General features: G+C 43.7%; 1 protein-coding gene across 4 annotated transcripts in view; it reads right to left on the bottom strand.

Annotated features, from left to right (window-relative positions):
* The window catches only part of MAPRE2 (microtubule associated protein RP/EB family member 2), a 93,024-nt gene that overhangs the window by 47,211 nt on the left and 22,034 nt on the right, over nucleotides 1-23,779 (bottom strand). For 2 of the 4 annotated variants that reach the window (XM_050890802.1, XM_050890801.1), the window contains exon 1: nucleotides 12,541-12,687. The exons of the other annotated variants lie outside the window; for them this stretch is intronic. In XM_050890802.1, the coding sequence (XP_050746759.1) occupies nucleotides 12,541-12,628 (88 nt within the window). In that variant the 5' untranslated portion in view covers nucleotides 12,629-12,687. Of the gene's footprint in view, nucleotides 1-12,540; nucleotides 12,688-23,779 lie in introns of those variants that run through there. 4 annotated transcript variants of the gene reach the window in all.

Raw genomic sequence — 23,779 nt, forward strand, 5'->3', positions numbered from 1 at the left:
AAGTCTCAATTCACCAAGACACACATGGGAGCTTTAATTCTCCTTTTATTAATTTTTTTCCTCTTATGGAAAATAACAGATTACTAAGCATACATGCAGACATCGCTAAAGGATTTCTAAGAGGTAAAAAATGTGCCATAAAGCAAGGTAACAGCAGTGCTGAGTACACTCATCATGGTGGAGAAAGGATGCCTTGAGAGGCAGCATGTGTTAGCAAGCCTCAGTTCCTAGCCTGCGTTCTGCAAATAACAGGGGAACCTCCTATCTTTTTTCTCCCACTAGATGATGGATGGGCAGTTGTATTTTCAGACAGTAGATCCCCAAGTGCTTTAGCAAATGCAAATTTACTGGAAAATGAAGACAGCAGCGGAGGAGAGCTTGTCCCCAAACCCACTGCCCCACAATGTGTGAACTCCCAGGCAAAACGATGCAGATACAGCCACACACCTGAGCAGCCACCTGCATCTACACCAGGGAAACATCTGCCCCCGATTAGCAAGGGATAAAAATAATCAGAAACCCTGATTAAGAAAAACCAACACTGCTAGGCACCCAGATTGCTGGGCAGCCGAGGCACTATGTCAGAGGCATAACCCACCGGCACAGCAGCCACGCTGCAGCCCAGCGGCAGCTCTGGCAGGGCAGGCAGCCCGCTGCTCCTGACTCCTGCCATTTCCGCCTTTTAAGTCCAGAAAACACTGTGGGCAGGCTTGGGAGTTTCAGCAGGGATGAGATCCAACTAGAGTCAGATGAAGTCACCAAATGAATTTAGTTTTGACCTATCCGGGGTTTTGCCGCCCCCCTCCTCCTCCCCAACATGTATACATTCGGAGGTGAAAGGCTAAAGTAACACGCTGATTTACTCCAAGCATAACGTAATGGCAAATGAGATTTTGTAATACTATACAGCCCTCCTGACGGGGGGCCTGAGCAGCCTCCAAGCGCCTCACACCCCCGCACAGAGCCAGGCCAGCGAGGCAGTGACTCAGCAGGAGACAGGCACTGAGCATCCACGGGTTTCAGAAAAGGACAAGTCTGGGAAGAAGGGCAAACAGGAGGATTAAACAAGAGGAAATGCAATGCCTTTCTCCTAACACGTAGCTGCCGTTTCCTAACGGGAGACTGCAGTACACTTAATAAAGCCTGGTTGTCCAAGGCATCTGAAGTTAACCTGGAGAGCACTCTCATGGGAAAGGTCTTGCGCTAGCTGAAGAGGGACTACAATACACCTTTTCTACTCGCAAATGATGTAATGTGATACAGAGAACAAGGACTTTGTCATGCATCAACTTTTCTCTCTTTTACACCCAGGAAAGGACAAGAAACAGCACAGCTACCGCCTGTGCAACCAGCCTCGCTCCATCCCTGAACAAGTTATCATGGCAGAAAGGTGATGACATTGAGCAGGGCTATAAGACAACATTTATTTTAAGCCACCTTTACCCTGCAGTTGTAAACAAGCATGTGACAACAGATGAAGCAACAGGCAATCGTGCTGGCTGCTTTCACTGGTGCATCACTCTCTAAAACATGGCTGTGTATTTTTGTAATGTAAAAATTAAGGTTGTCCAGGGTTCCCACTGCTGCCATTTGGGGTTCAAAGGAGAAGTGCCAGGCTTTCTGCTGGGTATGCAGGGCACTCCACAGGCAGGTTTCTAGGACCAAGCTCTAGCAGACATCTGCGACCTGAACCACATGTAAATCCCCTGCCAGCACTGCCTCTGCAGACCACTGGGCCAACACACTATATAGCTTTTTACTAGGCTCTGCGTTCAACCACTCTCTCAGTTCTCCCTTCACCGCTGGTGAAAGCTAGACTAAAAATAATAATAATAAAAAATCTCGGGAGTTCTGACATCTCCAATGTTGTTGAAACAGGCCCAAATAAATACTCCTGTCTTTGGCTTGTACAAACTCCCTACAAATCATTATTAATATCATACAGATTTCAAGTGTTAACGCTACCAGCCACAGCACTTAATTTTAGGTTTGGATAACAAAGTAACTTGACCTCTTCCCTCATTCTCATGAGTTAATACTATAACAGACAAGGAAACACTCTGAAATTATTCTGGTGCTCAAGATATTACCAGTAAATGACTTGCACTTAAGAATTAATCCTACCAAGGACTATGTAGAACAGGGCTGAACTTCTAAGTGCAATTGCTTAACTGCTAAATTAATTTTGGAGCAACTAAAACTAGAATTCACTAATCCTTCACAAAGTAAATTGCCCTTTAGGAACATGCTAGCTCAACCATCTGTGATTTATGTAATGTATTATTCTTGCTGTGTGCCAGTAACCACAAACTTACTTTACCATTGTTGCACTACCAACGCAATTGCTGAGAGTACCAGCATCAAGTAAAGCTTCCCCAAAACTGATTTTTTCAACCATGTTGGTCTTTGAAGGTCTGTGAAGTTGGCGTTTTCTTTTAGATTTTAGCTTTTAACATCTCCTGCCTATCTAAAGGCGGAAATGCCCAAAGCTTTGTTTTCCCAAATAATGTTGTTTAGATGGTGCTTACTGCTTTGATGCAACTGGGATTGTAAGAACAGAATTACTGGCAGTTACAACAGTCTTTATCTACGAGCCCCAGTAAAGCCTTGTACCTTAAGCTAAGAGAAGCATAGGTGTACTGTTTAATAGGATTTAGCCTCCTTTCGTGGAATATCTTGAGGTCAATTCCTAAAGTGTATTGCTTCCAGCTGGCAAACGGTGACATTACCAAGTTCAACTCCCACAATAAACAAGGCAAAAAAAAAAAGTTTATTGCTTGAATTACCTTTGACTACATATAAGTGCAGTTAAGAAGGTAATAACCTGTGCTGCAATGTGAATATTTAGTTTCTTCAGCCCTCTCAGTGTTGCTGTAGGTCATGCGACAAGACAGTTCTGCACCACTCCCTGCAAAAGCACGTCAAACTAAGCACACATCTGACACAGTTTAAGAGCTGTGCTCATAGTTAAACATTTTCTGCAGATTAAGCCTATCAATAATGTTAATATTTTCTGCATGAAAAAATACACAATGTCTTAAAAGCAGAGGGAGTCATTTATCAGCTTTTAACTTCAAGACATAATCTTTAATTGCAACGTACATAATTAATTTTATGACATCGCAAAACTATCCCTTTGCTCTACTGTGCGCCTATGAACTTTTGGTCATCCCTGGGTACTAAATTGCAGAAGTTGCTCCCAGTGATTTAGAGAATGCAATATGAAGTAATTAATACACTGCAGCAGCAGCAACAGTATAGCTTTTGCAAGAATTAAGCTAGAAAACAGTTGAAATTGATGCAGTCGAACTGAGACTGCATACACACATTTTTCTTTTCCATTTGAAACCTTTGACGATAGGATGTTTTCACCTTGGTGGTAGTACTAAATTTGTTGCCATATGATATTTCTTTCACTTTTAAAGTGCTTGATTTCGTGACTTTGTGTGCTACATTTTGAACTCAAGAGCTGTTTATGCCTATTAGAGTTACAGAATAGGATCATAAAGTGACTCAGGTAGGCGGGGAACTCCAGAGATATCTGCTCCAACCTCCCGTTCACAGCAGAGCCAGCAAGAGAAGTCTGCCGACGGTCCCATCCAACTGAGTTTCGAGTCTCTCCAAGGACAGATACTTCACAGCCTCTCCAGGTAACCTCTTCCAGCGTTTGACCGTCCCCACTGTGAAAATTTTTCTCCCAATACCTAAAGTCATTTCTACTGTTGCAGCTGCTGACTGCCATCGCCTCTCATCCTCTCCCCATGCACCTCAGAGAAGAACCTGACTCCATCTTCTCTACACCCCTCCCCGCCCCCCCCATTAAGACAGCTAAAGACTGCAATGAAATCTTCCCCTCTCCTGAGCACTGTCTTCTCCAGGCTGACCAAACCCAGCTCACATGCTCCAGCCCCCTGACCACCCTGGTGGCCCTCCGCCCCACTCACTCCATTATGTCACTGTCTTTCTCAAACTGGAGAGGCCAAATTCAGACACCGTATGCAAGATGTGGTCTCAGAAGCACCAGAGGGGAATAATCACTTCCCCGGAGCTGCTGGCTACATGCCTGCTAATGCAGCCCAGCATGGGGTTGGCCTTCTTCCCTGCAAGAGCACGCTGCTGACTCATGTTCATCTTGTCCACCAGCACCACCAGGTCCATACCGTGTAGCACCTCAGGGGCAATTAGAGGGGGGGTGCTTAAGGTGGTAGTGGAAAAAACACCTCACCATATTAAAAATAGAGCTGCTTAAGAGACAGGGCAGTTATACAGCATCCCCGTTGCTGTAAAACTCATTTCACACCTGGGGACCACAGATGAAAAATGTACATTGGAGAGCCAAACTTCTGCAGGCAGAAATATACATTAAAGGAAAAAAAAGAAAATACTCCTTATGCCTCCTTGAGTCTGACAACTGGCACAACATGAATGTGTTGACTGAAAACAGTGTTTTCAGATCCTGATTCAGAATCTACATCTTGCATAACTTTGAATATGGGCAAAGGGTAAGATGGATCCCAAACAATAATTCAGTAAAATATAATTAATGCCATTCTGCATAACAAGGTTTCCAACAGAACAGCTATTTACATATGAATGCTGTCCTTTTAGGAAAATGTATCCCTTCTATTCAACCAATTATCATTTCACTGCCTCCATGTTCTCAGCACTCCTACAAACCATAGTCTTTCTGTATACGAAAGCTCCCGTGGGACTTTCATATCACTGGGTTATGTACTCCACTTCCATACAAACAATTACTCACAGATTCTATAGTTATTTTAACAAGCTATGATTTGTATAACACTGAATCCATAAGTAAAGCAAATGCATATTCTCCTTCAAATATTTCAGTGCTTCCTATTCATGGTATTACTGGGCTAGCTCCACAAAGATTAACCTTAAGAAGCAAAGCATAACAACCATGTAAAATTTGCCTAAAACGAATTTTCATTCCCCCAAAATTGTTTAATACATATTGCCAGCAAGCCCTTCCGAGCATCAACACTGCATTCCAGAGTGACAGGCAGGAATTTGCATTCATGTGCATCTCTGAATAATTACAGCTGCTTGGGTAGGAAATCTGTACAGTACTAAGGAACCCCTCTGTAGGGGGGATATTCACTTGAGTTACTCCTAAAAGATAAAACTGAAGTCCATGGATCTTGCTAACTAGCTCTCAGGGTTCCAAATTAACAAGAAACATAATATTGAAAATTAAACCTCTGAAACAATACACACAACCATAGGCAAAAACAGGACATACAGCACTGCTTTACACTATACCGTTAGAGCAAAATAAGCTATTCCTTTACTCTGTCAACTGCCACACTGGAGAAGGGCCCATTTTACACAGAAGAAATCCCAAACTCCAAACTGAGAATTTTTCAGTTTGCATAGCTTGTTTAAATATTGTTCCAGACCACTCTAAGTTTCTGTTTAAATTCACACGAGCTCACACCAATGTTTCTGTCCTTGCCCCTCCTCTCGTGCAGGACCCAGATTCACAGGCTCCGTCTTCCATCACCTCACCCGTATTTCAAACCTTTTCCCTCCCCCAGTCAACACAAGTAAGCAATGCAAGGTGGCCGTACTCAAGGCCAGAAGATCAAGACCATGACCTGCATGGCAAATTCATCTCCAGGCAGAACGATTTGGCACAGTTGTAGGATTTCCTATGGAAGCTACATCCTTAAGTCTCGACTCACTGATGAATGTTTACACTTCCTGTTTGGATAGCATAGCAAAAAACCAGCTTTAACACAAAAGCACCCTTCACAAAGCATGGGGCTCTATGGGAAACAAGAAATCATTTCAAAGTGGTTAAGCTGAACCATTTAATGGGTGTGCTTTCAGTATACAGAGCCTTCTCTATCAAATACTTAATAACTTAGTATACCACCAGAAAACTAGACAAACTTCCGTCAAAATATCACAGGCAAGATTTTAATTTTGAATTAAATATGCGATAGCATGAAGACAGCAGAATTGTGTTAAAAATAAAAAAGCCACCGCTTTTAAAACCCCAACAGTTAAATGCATGTTCAGTAAACTTTTATAGCTGATATTCCCCTTCCCCTCCCACCTAATTATAATGAAACAATATGAAGAAGATGCTTTATCGGTGAGTCAGGCAGCAGAGATCTGTGCAAGATCCAAACAGCTACGCAGTGCTCAGCTAACACCATCCACAGAAGAAACACGGATGTTTTCCATTTACGTTCCCTAGCACGGATACTGGAAACGAGCTATCAGTGCCGCTAGCTGGAGGTCAGGATTCCAGGAGCAAGAAGGACGCAAGTATCCGAACGCTGTCCCGGTGCAGCACGACTCTCGTCGCTGCCGCCACCGCCGCCGCCGCCACCACCACCACCACGCTTACTCCGCACTACAGCCTTCGTGCCATCCTGCTCAGTGGTTTGCGTGATTGAGAACAGATGTGGCAAGACCACTCGTTTTCAATTATCAAACAAAGGCTGCAAGTTGCATCTCCAAAATGAAAAGCTGGCACACGATTTATCTTCTTCCTTACCAAGCCTTTGCTATAATTAGCTTTGGGCATGCGGAAGGAGAAAAGACTGTCAAATTAAATTAGCCTCTCCCCCAAGCCCCAAAACCAAAACCTCCAAAGATATTTTTAAAAATAAGTCACTCATTCAAATACCAAGGCTTGAAATGTAGACCTACTACACTTATTTTTTCCTACTGCCTCCCAAAACAAGTTTTATATCTCAAAATGTTAGTCCAGGTATGCCACCTGGGAGAACACTCCTGTGGGTCCAGCCTGCTTGTCATGAGGTAGCTGCATCTCCCTCAAACTAGCCATTCGTGCAGCAAAGGAAAAACTCAACGAAATAGCTTTAATCAGGCTCTCTTGGTCCACAGCCCCACCTCCAAATCACCTTTCTTTCACAATCGAGCATATTTTTCAGTGCCTGTTTTCCAGGGAGGCTAGACTGAAGAAACTAGGCAGAAGCCAAAATGTCTATTTCTAAAAGTGACAGCATCAGGTTCAGTTCTCGCATATCCTGAACTCGCTCCTTTTTTTGTTAGTATGCCAGAAACACACTGCTGTTGCTATGCAGCTCGACAAGGTAGTTGAAAAAAACCACACCACACAATAAAAAACAGAACGCAGCCTCCCACCTACAGGATGTTTCCGAAACCCACAGAGGCTGGGTGCAAATTAGGTGTACTCAGACCTCTTTGGTGAGAGAACTTGGGTGCAAGCTGAGAAGATGGTACTGTCTGAAAGTTGCTTTCATTTCCTTACACAAACTGGGTTGTCTGTGAAGTGTTGTTTTCTTCCCCCTCCCATAAAGCTACCTCTCTCTTACACCCTGATTTTAACAAACACCCTCAACTCCCAAAACATTGTGAAGATACTTCCTTCAAGGAAGATCTAAATCCAGGTCAAGAGAGGTAGCCCAATAATATGCAGCCACAGACTATCTAGACTTCAAACTACCGATGCAGTATTGAGTAGAGTCATCCTCGTAACCCTCCAAGACATTTACATGCACTCACATGTGATTCCTAGTTATCTTCAGACAGTTTCACCCTGTACTTTTTGAGAGCTGGACCTGCCCAGCAGAAGATACTCACCAAAACAGCTCTCCCTAGGCAGAGTACTCCCTAATCAGAAAACAAGATTAAAGAAGAACAGCAGTGGCAGCGACAGGAAGCCAGCTTTATGAAAGTGAAAGAAGAGAAAATAGAGGGTACCCAAGCTCACAGGAACCAAGGAAAGATTTCTGCACGGTACCTCTTATGCTGGCTAGTAGCTGCTGACTTTAAGCCCTCAGGACGGTCTTCTCTTGGATAGGGAGTAACTATCTTGTTGCAATCCAGATGCTTGACAGACAAGGGGGTTATCACAAATACCACTTTTAGAAAAGCTCAAGCCAAATTTATGGGGTGTGATTTATGGGGTTTTTTAAAACAAACATTTATTATTGCCTTTCTCCTGCTTCCAGTGAAATCTAGGGCAAAATTCTCATAATCTGCAACAGGAGCAGTTAGGCCAAGAGCAAAGACCTCTGAAAATAATGTTTCAGTTACTGATATATTCAGTAGCATTTGCTTTGACTAGCATTTACAGTTTCAGAGGATGAAAACAGGCAGGCCTGTCTGTACTATGAAGTGAGAAGACAACTCACTGCTTTTACTCTGTATCGTCTTCCCAGTTCGCAGCAAGTTTGGGCCTTAATATATTAATTTTATCAACACAAATGGTCTTTTTTACATCAGTCGAATTACCTGCTTACCTAACTTCAGAGCAAGAAATGCCTTCTGCCCAGAGTAAGGCGAAGCAGTAAGCCTCCCTTTGTACCCTGAGTAAAGCTGCACATGTGTGGAAGGCACAGAGTCACCAGAGACAGTGGCAGGGACGCGTCCCGCAGAAGGACGGATGCTCTCTGCCGCACGGGGCCAGCCTGCGTCCGGCAATTCATCGGGAGTTGGGAAGGCAAAGACCAAAACAGATTTTGCTATAACGTAAGTCTCGACTTTCATCATGGAAGTTATCAGCTCACACTGCCGTAAAAGATGGCCAGATACACTCTGTAACACCCCACAGTTTATTTCAGCGGCGGGTGAGGAAATCGCCGCTTCCGTCCAGCTTTCATTATTGTGCACTGCACCATCACACATCGGTGGCTTAAACAATGATTTCTAAAAGGAAGACGACACTTAGGAAAACCAAATATTTAAAACAGATAGCATTAGAAAGGTACATACTCATAGACAGAAAAGAGTTTTTTTGTTTTAGTTTCTTTCAGCTTACTGATTTGAAGAAAAATAATCAGGAAGTTAGCCCCCTTCCCCCTCCTTCGTGAGAGTTCTGGGTATAAAACTAAATATAGCCAGTGTACAAAGGACCAGAAAACCATTTTTCTAGCAGCACATAGATAAACCAGAAGTTAGGCGTGGTATCCTGCAAAGGAGGGTACAACCATTTGTCCCTTTTAGACCAGAGTGGTTCAGGCCAGGTATGCCATTCAAACCTGGAAATATTCAAACTCTTTGTACAGCTAGCTTTTAAAAATATGATGAGCTGATCAACCACACAAGATGCCTAGAGTCTGGCAAAAAAGCACTGCAGACATGCTCTGTTTAAAAAAACTCTCCACACAGCTGTTGATTTGGTTTCTCATTGAATTTTTTCAGTCTTCTTTGAACATACAAGTAAAACTACAATTAAATGTAATGCTGTTCTCAGAAACGAGCCCAAATCTATTTTGGGCCAACAAAATGACACCTCAGTTCCAACCAAATTTTAAAGTCAGTCTCCTGATCCGGAGCGCCTGAAACAGCATTTCACTAGAGAAACACAGATTGATTACAGTTATTTACTCTGAAAGGTAACATCTCCCTGTGACTAACTTTTATGCCAAAGTGCCTGGTTTCCATTTACCAGCTAAGTAAGGCTAGATGAGAAACTTAACACCTTGGGCCTGTATGTCCCAGTCTGCAAAATATAATATGTCCTTTGGAAGACTTGGGAAAACTATTTGTGGCTTTGCGTAAGGAGCACATGGTTGGGACTCATGTGGTATAGGTTCAATTCCCTGCTGCATCCTCAACTTAGTGGATAACTTAGGGCAAATCCTTCCATGTCAGCTTCCTAGTCTGTAAAATGGTATAAACTTCAGCTCTTTTTAAATCTGCTTCAGGAGCTGGATATCAAATCTTTGGTAGGAGCTGCTATTTGAAACAGTAAAGGTTTGGTTTTTTTTTTAGGTCTGAGAATACCTAAACCGGTAAACACAAATTTATTCTGATCAACAAACACTATTTCTGTTTTAAAATATTTATGAAACAGATCATAGTAAAAGAAGTAAAATGAGAAAGCATTTCTGACATTACAGGAGAGAGAAGTGAAAGGCAAATACTGAACCTCTAAACATATGGTGGATGCAGTTTAACTTAAGAGCAAAGCTGCAGTACACAGAAGCATATTGCGAGCGAAGTACGTACTTCTAGATCTGTACAACTGCTGATCCGATGTCATGCTCTAGGCTGTGTTTAATGACATATTAATTCCATATTTCTAGATACAGATGGAACAAACCAGCCCGACAATCAGAGGCATGGCAACTGGATGTGTCATATGGCGAAGTTGTACAGGCTGCTCCGTAAGTCTGCTTCAAAGCCAGCATGGCACCAACAGCCCAGCGTGGCAGTAGGCACAATACTGATGGTATTAATCTGTTACATTTAGCGATCTTCTGCTGCAGCTCAAACCTAGCAAGGACCAAACTAGCCTAGCTACTAAAGGTTTTCATGGGAGTTAAAAGCCCATCCTTTTCCAGTATCAAGGAGAAGTTTCACCACAGTTTTCACGTATTTTCTTTAAGGTTTCCTTTCCGTTACAGTTGACATTTTCTTCATAAAGTACTTGGAGCTACAGATTAAAACAAATTAAGTATCATTCTTCCCCCTGGAGAAAGGGGGAAAATCAACAGATATGGGTGCCATGACTCTCTAGATCAGGGTAGGTTTCCACAAGGCAAAGAGAACCTAAATACGATTCCCCAGTGGAAATTTTTATTTCTGCATTAAAGGTTTATTTCTGAAATATATTGAATTGGGTTATTTATTTACTGCCCCAAAATAACACGCGTTAACATTAGTAGTTCTGCATTCCTTTATATTGCTCTAGATATGGATACAAATGGATACAAAGCTCTACAAGACTAAGGAGTATTCCTCTGGATGAAAGGCTAATCAGATGCAGAATAACTTCAACAGTTTCTGGAAAATCGGGCAAGTGATATAATTATTTCTGTCATCACGTGCTTAACACAGCAGCCTCGCAAAATGTCTTTTCTAGACATAGTTCAATGTATGATATGAAAGTCAGAAGGACAAGAAGACTGACTTGTTGATGGCTACAGAAAATTACACACAAACCTACTGCAAAAGGATAATGGAGAACCCCATTCAACAGAGGTTTTCCAAAGAACCCTTCTGAAGGAAAGCAGTGAGATAGCAATCAGTAGCACCTATGACACACGTCAGAAGAACTAAAGACAGACACACGATAATTCATTTCAAATCTATTTCATATTTCTGCTTAGGTGCATGATGGAAATACAGCTTTCCTCTAAAACAGAATCTTGTACTGCTCAGCTGAAATTTAGATATAGGAAGTGAGAGCTCCAATCCTTCTGCAAGTAAGAATAGGTCTTTACAAAAGCAATTTTGCTACTTTGTGCTAAATGTGTGCACGGGGGCTTCATTACACAAAGTATCAGTAGATTCAGAGAGAGGGACAGACTAAATTTTGTGGTACTCAAAAAAACCACACACTTGGATCTCAGACGCATATCACGATCACCCGTCAGTGTGCGATCAACAATGAGAATCACTGTTAAGGTTATTAATGGTCAGCTATGCCAGTAGCAGCTCTGTTATTCCTCAGCAGAAGAAAAAATATTGTGATTTTCTTCAGACAAACAAGCCAAGTCATCCACAGTTGTTTTCATCTAATCGAGCATACAACTCGCCACTTTAGTCAGATATTTGAAAGCAGCATCATTTCCTGCTGTTTGAAAATCAGCTTTAAGGGGCGTGTTCTCTGCAGAGGCATTGCTTGCTGTCATCCAGGCAGTATTTAAAATAACTGTATATTGACAAAAGGGGAGCTACCGGCCGTATTATCACCCTTCGAGTCGGCCAGCAAGGAGCACATAAAACCAGTTGCGTTCCGGGCTGCGCCGCGACCCTTATCAAACAATGCAAACAATTTTAATGAGCTTATCTGCCGGAACATATTGTCAGAGATGTTAATGCAGAAGCGCTGCCAGCAACGCATGCCAAACGATTCATCAAAAATGCCTACAACTGCGACAAAGAACGTGCCCCCCCAAAATGAAAAACGATAAATAAATACAAAATGGGGCTGGCTCCGGCCGCCGCGGCCGGCGGGGGTGGCGGATGGAGCCGCCCCCCCCCCCCCCCCCGCGCAAGCACCGGGGGGGGCTGTCACCCCCGCCCCGATGAGCGGGAGGTCGCTACCACCCCCGGACCGGTGTGCTGAGGGAGGGGGGCGCCCGTCCCCCCGGCCCCGGCCGCCCTGCAGGGCAGTGTCCGATGCCCGGTGCGGCATCCCGGCCGGGCAGGAGCTGCCCGCGCCCCGCCATCCCCGGCCGCCGCCTCCCGCACGGCGCCGCCTCCGAGATCCGCAGCGAGGTGCTGCGGCTCTTTCCAGGGGGAGCTGGCTGCCTGCGCGGGGTTCGTTCTTTCTTTCCTTCCTTCCCCCCCCCTTTTTTTCCTTTTTTTTTTTTTTTTTTTAATTGTTTTTAACAGCCTTTCTTCCGCCGGGGAGCGGCGAGCCCCCGCAGACATCCCGCCTATTCACCAAACGCTTATCCAGCCGGACAATGCGAGCGCCGCCGCACGCCGCAGCCCCCGTTCGCCCGCGCCGGCGGGGCCGGGGGGGGGGGAAGCTGCAGCCCGCCCGCCTTATGCAACCGCCCCCCGCGCTGCAGCCCTCCCCCGCCCCGGCCGCCGCCGCCGCCCCGCTAGCTGCCGCAGTACCTGTAGGAGCGCTCCCCCCGCACCGTGTGCTTCCTGAAGGGGATGATGGTCCCGTTGTCCTGGATGATGTCGTTATTGTTCTCGCCATTTGGGGACAGGGCTTGGGTCGGTCCGGGCATTGGCGCTCCCGCGGCTCCGCAGAGCCCCGCGCTGCTGGTGTGCGGAAGGTGGCGGCACCCGACTCTCGCCGCCCGCGCCGCGCCGCCCCGCCCCGCACGTCAGCCCCGCCGCCGCCGCCGCCGACCCACGTGACCGCCCCTCGCCATGGCAACCGGCCGACTCCGCGCCTCGCCTCCCTCCGCGCCGCGGCCGCCCCGCTGCGCCCGGGGAGGGTAGCGGGGGGGGGGCGGGCCCGCTCCGCCCCGCGCCCCCACACAAAGAGCCGCTCGCCCCGTGTGCGCGGGGGGATCCACCGTCCCCCGCGGGTGGCGGGGGCGGCCCGACCTGTTAGGCGGTCCTTCTCGGTGCAGGGAGACAAAGCGCTAGGGGCAGCCCCAGGCGCACCCCCTGCCCCCCCTCCCCCCACCCCCCCGCGGCGGCCACACCGTCATCCCGCCGCACCGGCGTCTCCCTGCACTCGCGGGCGGCACAGAAACGCGCCCGCCTCCCCTCCGGGAACGGGGAGGGGAACCATGCCGCTCCTCTGCCCACCTCTCCCTACGAGAACGGCAGCGACGACTTCGCCCTGGTTTCATGAGAACCCACCGAGACCTCGGAGCCCGATGCCTCAACACCCCCCGCCTTGTCCCGGCACTGGGGAGCTGCTTCGGGCCCAGGCTTTTGCAGTGAGCACGAAACAAGCCCCCACAACGCGCTGCTCGGTTACGATGCCCGGATGGCAGCAGTATAATTCGAAGAGGGGAACACCGCCCAGCTCTCCTTAACATCTTCCCTCCGTTTCGGGGTGCCCGGGGTCACGGCCATCTCCACCGCGCACAGCTTGCCCTCGTCTGCCAGCTCCCCTGGCCGCAGCTCGCAAGAACAGATTTCGTGTTTAATACGGCAGACAGTTTACTAACAAAAATGTGCATGAATATTAAATGGTATGAGAATACAAGGATGTCAGAAAGCATGGACTCCTAATCATAAAAAAGCATAAGAAGGTCTAAGTTCATTGATGCTATTTTTTTCCTGTTCCTGTGTCTGCTACTCCGCCTGGATTTCCACCCACCCTCCGCTCCCGCCCCCAATCATCAGGATGTCCAAGTTACCAAGCTCTATATCCCTGCTTCCAGCTTCACTGGAGAGCACAGTAAAACACCTGTCAAGCTGCGCTGCACATTTCTAGCTTTCTCCTGCTCTCAGGCTTACACAGAGAAACCATTTGATGGCACGTCCTTTAAAAATCTTGCTTGGGTCAGGAACAAGAAGGGAAAAAACTTGCCAAGGCAGTAGCACTGAACTTGCTGGCACTGCTAGCTGTGTTAGCACCATCATTCACACGACCCCTCATCTCTTCCTCCCCTTCATTTAAAAGGGTTTCTTATGCCCCCCAGTCTGTCTCCCTCTGCATATCTCCACGATTTCTGCTTATGTCCCCTTGCCTAAATAGCAACATCCTTCAAAGATTGACATTAACCCCAGAGCAATGCTGGTCATCTTCAGAAGCAGATCTGAACTCCACCACGGTAAAACCTACCCTCATGTCCCAAGAGTGGATCAAAATTCACATATTTACCACATTAGAAAAAACAAACTATCCAACTGTTTACAAATTGTTTTCTCTAAACAGAAACCAGCAAGAGTGACTATGGGCGCAGTCTCTAAACAGCTCTGTGTGACCTCAAGGCTGTTAGATGCAAAAGAGCAAAAAATATTTTGGCAGATCTACCAACAACTTTAAAAAAAAAAAAAAAAGCACCCCCAAATCCAACACTTAAAATGACTTTTAAGGTGGCAGGTCAAATGGAAGCAATATGAGTATTTCTAATATGTTTTCAGAGGCACATGCTGATATTTTAATAAAACTTGACCAGGTTTATACCTCAGATTTTTTTTCTGCACAAAGAAAGTGATTTTACAAAATTTTAACTAATCTTTATCTAACCTTTCAGACTGAAAGGACACTCTGCTGAAAGCTTAGTTTGCATGATTACGCTCCTGATATAGACTCTGGATTCACAGAGAGCTTGTAAGGTGAATACAATCAATAACTAAACACCAACTGCACAGCACTTGGACCGCTGAGAAACTACCTGGATTTAATCAGATGTATACATTAACACACACACAGAGCAATCTCTAACAAAACTCAAATTAGTCCGCCAATTTGCCACGGTCCTCTGAACACCAAGACAGGAGGTTTTATTTATTCTTTCTGCCAGGTTTTCAAATATACTCAAATTTTGCTTTCAGTAACCAACCTACGGACATTTGCAGTTGACATACTTTATTGAAAAATGTTCCATTCATCTGGCAACAGTAAACCCACTGGAGAAAGTTGCCTTTGAGTCTTTTACAAAACAAGCAACAAAATACATTCTGCTAAAAAGGCCAGTAAGTGTCTTAGTAACACTCAAGAGCATGGAGAAGCCAGAAATGCTACATGGTGACAGAATATAAAAATAATCTATAGCAGGTCTTTAGCTGCCAGACACAACCCTACCTGCTCCGCTAGGCAGCGAGCAGTAAAACACTCTGCTACTCTAACTTGTAAAAATATTTTTATTTCTTCACTAGTGGCAAAGAACAGAAGCTTCTTTACTGAAGTTTCCAAATCTGTTTCAAACATGTACTGGCAAAGCTACAGGAGAGAAGTGCAGGTGAGGACAGCACAGCAGCCTCGCTTCAGATCCCTTCTTGCCTCTGCATTAGGATTCAAGGTCAGAAAACACACGCTGCCTCAACGCAGTACCTTACCTTTGTAGAGGCTGAGCCAGGCCTCGGCAAAAGAAGCTTGGCGCTGGTCTTCAGAAGGCGCATGCTTCTTCAGTTGATCTAGCACAGCCTGTGGGGCACAGGGCACAATATGGATTCCATATGCATGGCACTGCCTCCACTTACATCTCTGTTTCCAGGCACTGCGTGGCCCACAAACACGACTCTTATCTTTACGTGCAGGAAGCCACCAGCACCTTCTTCCCACTTTCATCGTTCTGAGCAAAGAAGTCTCGGACGTGGATCCAGCGACACAGAACAAGAAAGAGGAACCTACTGCTGTTATTAGGTGCCTGTGCATCTGTGCTGCCTTCATAGATTTTACATGCAGTAGGCATACAAATAGAAAAGCAGCTTGAAGAATGAAAGGTCAACATGGTGTTGATAAAAAACCCCACCTATGGTATGTTGAAAGTGCCGAAATCTAGTACTCGCAAGTGATATGCAGACTAAGCAAAGCAAAGAGCCAGGAAAGCAATTAATGCCGAAGGGTGGAATTACAAAACCTGATGTAATAGATCTTCAAGCACTGAGAACCACAGAAGCAATGGCTAGAAGGGACCTATGGAGGTCGTCCAGTCCAATCTCCCACTCAGAGCAGGATTATCACCAACACGAGATCAGGTCACGTTTGGTGACATGACCATAGTCTAGCCAAATCTTGAAAATCTCCAAGGATGGAGATGTCACATCCTCTCAGGGTAACCCGCTCCTGTGCCACATTAGCCTGCTGTTCCCCATTTCCCACCTGACTTTGGCTACAAGGTGATCCCACGCTTCTCCCGGAGAATACAGCAAGTCCCAGGCATGCTGAAGATGAAAAATGCACCACCCTACCCCAGCACATGCATTCCAGTACTTTGATTTCTGCTGTGGTAAACTGGGTAGAGTGAACACTAGCAAGAACTGCAACAGGCCTAAATGTCATTCTCCAAAATCTGGTTGCTCCTTCCTCCTCAGAGCTTTCATTTTCAGTTGCTCTCTCCTTACTCGCTCTAGGCCTCACTTACTGCAGTAAAAAGGCCATGTAGCGTAATTTATAATGCCTGAGAGTGAAATCCCCTAAAAGCCCAAAATGCAGTGTTAGAAAGACCTCAGGCATGCTCAAGCCAGAATTTTATACTAGGCAGCTAATGTGGAAATAAATTATGAGTATTTTAATGCCGATAAGAAGTGCCCAGTGCACAGGCTCTGAAAACAGAGGTGATTGCCATGCTAGAGACTTCTGCTGAAACATTTGTCAGAAGATGAAAAAAACAAACACAGTTTTAGGGAGCTTTGTATGTGACATAGGCAAGCATAAATACAATTAATGACTGTAGAAATTCCCCACTGCTTGGGAAATGTGGGGGGGGGGTAGGGGTGGGGTGTGGAATAGGGGGTGAGATCAAGAAAACGCATTTAACCCTAGAGTGGCCAACGAGCATCCCTCATCTCTGACATCTCTGTTCACATTCAAGTTCGTAAAAGAATCAGTGTGATATTCCTTGCACTACTCTCAGAATATACCTCAGCTACAACTTCAAACTGTAGCAAACACCATGCAAGTATAATTATTTTGGCCCATGTACTTTACTTTTCAGAGGAGTTTCATGAACACACGTCACAAGTTTTTCCACTGGGAAAGAGAATGAGAAAACTGGATTTCAGGCAGTTAGAAGGTAGTAACAGCTTTTGTAAAGCAGCAGTCCTGACCAATGTAGCCTGCTTTTCTAATTTAACTGTTCTCATAGTCTTCTGTTATCAGGATGAAGATTAACAGAATTCTGCAAAGCAACAGATTTACACACTGTAGAGCAAAATCAGTTATTTCTAGCACTCAAGTGTGTGTGTTTATCAGAAACCCATGGAGAAACAGGCTCTCCCTGAAGGAGCTGGCCAACAGTGTTTAGATTTGAAAATAAGTGAATAAGGCAAATCAGGAGGAAAGTTTGGGAAGAGCTAAAAAAAGTTACTCTGTTAAGTCTTGCGTACACCTTGCTTGTTCAAGGAAGCCCCAGTTCATTAAGGTACATAGACATTATTCCCAGCATGAGTAGATCCAGTAAGATGGATATAACCATGAGCATACTTAATTAGGCTGCATCAGAATCAGCCTAATTTCTGATAGTATATACCATGAATAAAAGTTTCATTTAGTAAATTAAGAACAGAAGACTTAGGAGATCCGGATTTGCATGTTATCTATGGGAAGTACAAATGAGGTACCTGCAACTGCATGTCTATTAGAGAGCACTGCCTTGTGCCAGCCTAAATTAGTGCACAGTTCTAAACTGTAATGATAACGTACTACACAGAAATGTTCATAAAGGAATTAGCAACAGCAATGTTACTAACACGGTTAACATATATCAGATATGATGTGGTGTGTGATAAGTTTCAAGCTGACCCGGGTTATGCAGAAGAACTCACATTTCCCGTTTCACTGACATACTGTCAACCACACAGATCAGCCCAAAGGAAAGCTCCCACTGCGGCGTAAAATCACTTCAAGTGAAAATTCAAAACTATAACTTTATAGACTTTCTTTGTTTATACAGCACTGAATAAATTCTCCCACCTCCATCCTATTACTTCATTCTATGCCTTAAATTTCAGGGCGCGTTGCATTTAAACTCACCATACCAAACAGCAAATGATAATTTTGTCAGGACAAAGAAACACTGCATGAGTTTTAATAAAACAGCTACTTATCACTCCAGACATCCTGTAGATAAAGAATGAGCTTCCCACCCTTGGGGATTATAGTGTTGCCACTTTAAGCAAACTCTTGATTATTTGCCTTCCCTGGAGAGAGACAGATAAAGAGAAAGAAAGAGAGGGCTGTCCCAATTACACAATGTGCATGGACCACATCCCTATGAGGTAATTCAAGTCTATTTTTAAATATACAGACATATTTATATTTCAGAGGTCACATTTAATATTTTAATAAGTGTTCTGTGCCTGTGAGGAAGAATAAAATAAAACTTGAGGTCTTTGTCCGCTAAGCATTCTTGAAAATTTAGCCTAATAAGCTGCAAATCCAATCTGACCATTAGTGTATGAATTCCTCACTAAAGAGAGAGGTCTTGAAGAGCCACAGCCTGTGGGTATTTTTCTTTAAAAAGGCAGCAGTTACCTTTTATAGTTACTGTAGAAATCAAACAGAAATCAGAGGATTATTTCAAGATTCAAACACTGTCTACAAAACCAGGAGGTTTTTTTGTTCACAGAAACAGGATTTCAGAAACCCTTGAACAGAAGAGATATTTTAAGACTAGTTATATACTTTTAATATTGGTTAGATTAAAATTAATAAACAGATTTAGTGAACATTTATTAAATCCAGCCCTTTCAGAGTTTAGCTAAATCCAACTGCTTCGAAGAAAAAACCCAAATTCCTATTTAGAAAGAAGCACTCTTCAGTATACATCAAAGGATTCCGTACTTAAAACATAAAAAGTTCACACTGAATATCTGAAACATTTTTATCCCACACTTCCTATGTAACAAAAAGCTCCAGTGAGAGCAGGAAACTCTCAGTGAAGGATGGTTCCAAAGAGAAGAATTTTTTCCTTCTATTAACTCCAGACCAAACCAAAATTTTGAATTCTTTAGTGTCTGTTACATTTGTGTTCAGTGATCTCCACCGGGCTATAGCAGAGTTTCAGGCACACCTTGGGGAGCTGCTTTCATCCAAAAACCTGTAAACAGAGGCTGTGATCAATAAATGCTTAGAGTAAGGACTCCTCTGTCTCACTCTGCCTTTAATACTGATTGAAAGGAATTGAGGCGGGAGGTTGACTCATGGCTCATTCACGTGCATTTACATGGAATTATTTGGCTGGAGCTGTTCTAGATTTACCATCACCACTTCCATTTGCACCGAGGTGTTAACTAGTTTTCCAGGCTTGTTTTGTCAGAGTTCAGATGTAAAGATTATGAGAAGCCAAAATAAAAACATTCAAAATGTTCAGGTAATCTGGATTCCTAGACTTTTTCAGAGAATGACAAAACTTTAATTAAATGAAAGTGAGATTAGTGTTCTAGAAGAGAGGATTTGGGATTTTTGTTTCTATACAGGACAGCTTATGACTCTTACCATTGGAAAAAGTCAGAGCTTCAGACATTCATATCCTAAACAAAACCAATGAAACAAGTTATAAACGGTAAAAGCCAGGAAGGGTTTGGAAATGTGAGAGAGTAGAGAAGTCTAGCATTTCTTCGTATATTTTCAGCTCTTGAGGAATCTTTGGCTTTCTTGGGGCTCAAGAGGGGTGTCTGGAAAAATGCAGAAGGATGACAAAATCAGGTAGGAGTGGGCAATCTACCTCTCTGATGTTCCTTCTTACTGTTCTACACTGAAAATATCAGCAATATACTTTGAAGGCATTTCAGTCTAATGATATATTTCATAAAAGCAACACTGGGGCATGGGGGAGGACAAAGGAGAAGCTTTGCAGCACCATTTGTCAAGGGCAGAAGTTTCTAATGTGAAAATCTGATATGGCCGTATCCCACACTAAAGTGATACCTTTATTGGTAGATGATGACTTTCAACATAACTTGTTACATTACTCTGCTGAAAACTTGACTTGGCATTGGTATTACATACCAAGAATTCAAGAATAGTTAATAACGGCTCTTAGGATCAATGATTCTCTGTTCCTATTGTACGACAAGAATTGTGAAGCTGATAGCCATTTGATTTGCACATGTTATCCAAGTAATTTAATGCTCCACATGACTATCCGATACCTGCATATAACATAAGGAGGAGAAGTTTAAATGCTTTGGAACAATTATTGGCTAAGATCTGTTCAGCATACAGTGTTGCACCTTGTCTAATACCAGCATTACAGATATTGAACATGTGAAGCTTGCACAGGGTTTATAACCCATCACAAAGAATGTTACATTTGTCAACATTTACCAACCTGTCCAAGACACTCACCACTGCTAAAGAGGAAGGGAGAAGGCTGGCACAAGAAAGTAATGGTTTCAGCAGATGATCACTTAAGTTTTTGGATACCTACTACTGGATCAAAAATGCTTCAACCAGCTGACAGAAAGGGCTGGATCATTACAAACCAAGACTTGAAGGGGTTAATTAACAGTTTCCTGGGACAAAGTAAGCATCTTTCCTCCCACACCCAGCAAAAAGCCAACATAAACATTATTACATACTCTAGCTAATGTGAAAGAAATACAGAGCGTATTCATGCCTGACCGGGATCAAAATCGCACTGCCAAGTCATTCAGTAGTGTGTGAGTGTTTCCGTGATTGCAAACCCTGGCCCAAGAATCCAGTGCCTTGCTGCAAAATACTCTACACAGTTTCCTCAGGTCCTTACAGCATGCAACAAATCATTCTCTTACAAAGCGAATGCGTCTCACATGCCCATCAAATCAGCAAATGCCAAGAAGTTATACAGAAAGCGGTGTGCTTTTTTGTTTATATGCTGCCTGCCCCTTCTCTTGATAACTGCTTTTTATCCGGGACATTTGTAGCATTTTACAAAAACTGATTTCTGTCAGCTTTCCTCATTTTACAAGCACAGAAACAGGCCCTGCTGTTATGACGAGCTTCCTCAAAACACTGTCACAAGTCTGTGCAAGCTTCATCCTCAGCACCACTATGGTGGGTCCCCATCCTTTCTTCCAGGGTTTGCTTTCTGATCCATGCAGTACTTCCAGCTCTGCAGCTAAGCAAATCCTATCCCATTTCTCCATTGCTACAACTAGATGAGCATCTCCTCCCTTTTATCTCAGGATTTCTTCCACACCTGAGGTTTCCCCATTGTTCTTTCTCCCATTCTTTCCCACCCTTCCTTTGTCAAGCATAATCCTTTGTAGGCTTGGGCAATTTCCACTTTCCTTCATCAGCCACCTGCAGAGAACCTGGGTCAAATAATTGGTTTCCTTCCCTCAGACAAAGTCCCCAGCATACCTATTGTCCAGCTAACATAGTGTCATTAGCTAATTACACCTCATTTCATCCAGGCTGAGAGGAATGTGCTACAGTACTTGCCTGCTAAGGTGCATGCACATTCACACGAAGCCATCCCAAGAAGTGACACCTGTATTTAAGGGCTACATAACACCCAGAATTTGCACACCTTGCTGACACGTTGCCGCCATTAACATACTAAAAAGCTGAAATCCCTGAGGCACCTCGGAAAAACTAGGTGGCAAGGATTTGTTTGTGATCACTAGCTCACAGAGAAAGGAAGGAGTGCTTCCTCTTTGGGCTAGAACAAGTATATGTATTACACACACAATTTTTTAACAGAAATTTGTCTTACCATTCAAACAGACTTGCTCTCAGTTATTTCAGGCTCCTTACAGGCCAAATGCAAGCATCTGAGGCACTGTGTTCTTTACTTTCTGGTAACTTCTTACACACATGCTTTTTAACTTGCTGTTAAGTATTTAGACCTGTAACACACTTGTAAGTAATAGTTACTATTTTCAAATGCTAGAGTGTTTGGGAGCAAGAAACTGTTCTTTTAAGCACAACTTAATTACACAATACTCTTACTAATCTTGAAGTTTTAATTTCCTCATTTATTGATGGAAAACGGACTTTTTCCAATGGTGAGTCAATGTTCATTATCATCTTAGTGTTCTTCCTAAGTCTTTATGAATAAACTAGCCTTCAAATGAAGAGGAAAAATAATTTTCACAGACAGCTTTAACTGTGTTACTCTTATATTAATAGTTTGAATTTAAAAAAAAAAAAAAAATGCAAACTGCATCAAGAAACTTCTCTCACTGACAGGCATTCCCTACGAGGACTTTTGGAACTTGACATATTAGACCAAGTTTCCATGAATACTTTGAGCCCTTTACTAACCTAGTGCTGCAAGTGTTTTATTTAGATACTAGCACCCTACAGAAAGCTTACCAAGCACTTTCTGAAATCCCGAAATTTCAAATTAGCCAAAAAATGTCCTTGCCTGGTTGTTAAGAGGCAAAGCTAGTTGGGAGAAAGCTACTGCTGGCCTGCTTTAGTGAAAGGTGCATCTGCTAACAGCAACACACAAATACTGGGGCTTGGGGAAGAGAAATGAGGAAGCAAGAAAACTTGCAAGCAATGTGCAACAGTAAATTTTCCTTATAAAATCAAATTAACAACTTTTTTAAAATCACACCTAGTAATTAAATTAATAGTACCACAACTGCTGCCATGAATTTGTGGATCAAATGTGATACCAGCTGAAATACTACTGTGACTGTATTTTATTTTATTTAAATGTAGGGAACAGATGAAATGTAATATAAAGCTCATGCCCCTACTCTAAAATAGAGGGAGGGCCATTAAAAATGTACACATCTCCATTCTGAGCAGACAAGAGCATACAGAAAGTGCGTGATCTTACTGAAAAGATAAACAGCTGGATTTACTTCCTGCCATTAACCAATGACCCACTTGTCAAACATAAGCTGTAGATTTAAAAGAGCGATTACATGAAGCCTCTTATATTAGACAAAAAAGATCCTAGCTATGAAATCAGACCAAGTCTGAAAATACTTGAGTGCAGTCACTATTGTTCTTTTATGCAGACACAAGACAAGAACTATTTATTCTTTTTAAAACCTACATATATACGTATATAATGTAAGGGTGTTTCTTATAGTGCTGTTCAGAAGGCGTTTATCCCATGCAGCCCACTCAGGTCATTAGTGGCGAGCCAAATCCAGGCCTTGTGTAAGAGGATGAAGCTCTAATGGAAGCCACTGCATAAACCTTAGCGTGGGGGCACTGCCAGCTTCCTTCTATGAGGAACGGGTGTTCTTGGAGAAGTAAAACTGGCACTCCCCACACTAAATGGTAACCGCGACATGTACCTGGCCTATCTAATCACTCAGAGAGGATTTTTAACTGGGGCTGCAGCTGTGCACACTTTGGTGGCAGATCTCCAGCTGAGGCTTTTAAGGCTTCAAGCCAGCTGCCATCGCCTTTGCCCATGTGTAAGCGTCTCTCACTACATGCTTGTTTCTGTGCCTGCTCCAGGCTCAGGGAGGAACAAACACACGACACAATACAGATGATTACAATACTCGGGCTTGAGTGCAAGCCCTGAATTAACAACAGAGGAAACATATCAAGGACAACAAATTACTAGGTCCCAAGACACTGAAAACCTCTAATTTTGCTACCTTGTATTGTAACACAACAGCAGTGCACACAACAGTGGCCTTCCCACACTCTACCTAAGGCTAAACAAGTCTCTAAGAAGGCTGAAGAAACCATTATTATAAGCCACATTTTTACTGTAAGGACAACTTATAAAATTAAATGCGTGTTGCTTCCACGTGACCTCACTAGCGTGCTGTGCGTTGCCAGCGACTCACATTTTGCTGTGACTCAGTATAT

Source organism: Gymnogyps californianus, chromosome 2 (genome assembly GCF_018139145.2).
Source record: "Gymnogyps californianus isolate 813 chromosome 2, ASM1813914v2, whole genome shotgun sequence".
Classification (NCBI taxonomy): domain Eukaryota; kingdom Metazoa; phylum Chordata; class Aves; order Accipitriformes; family Cathartidae; genus Gymnogyps; species Gymnogyps californianus.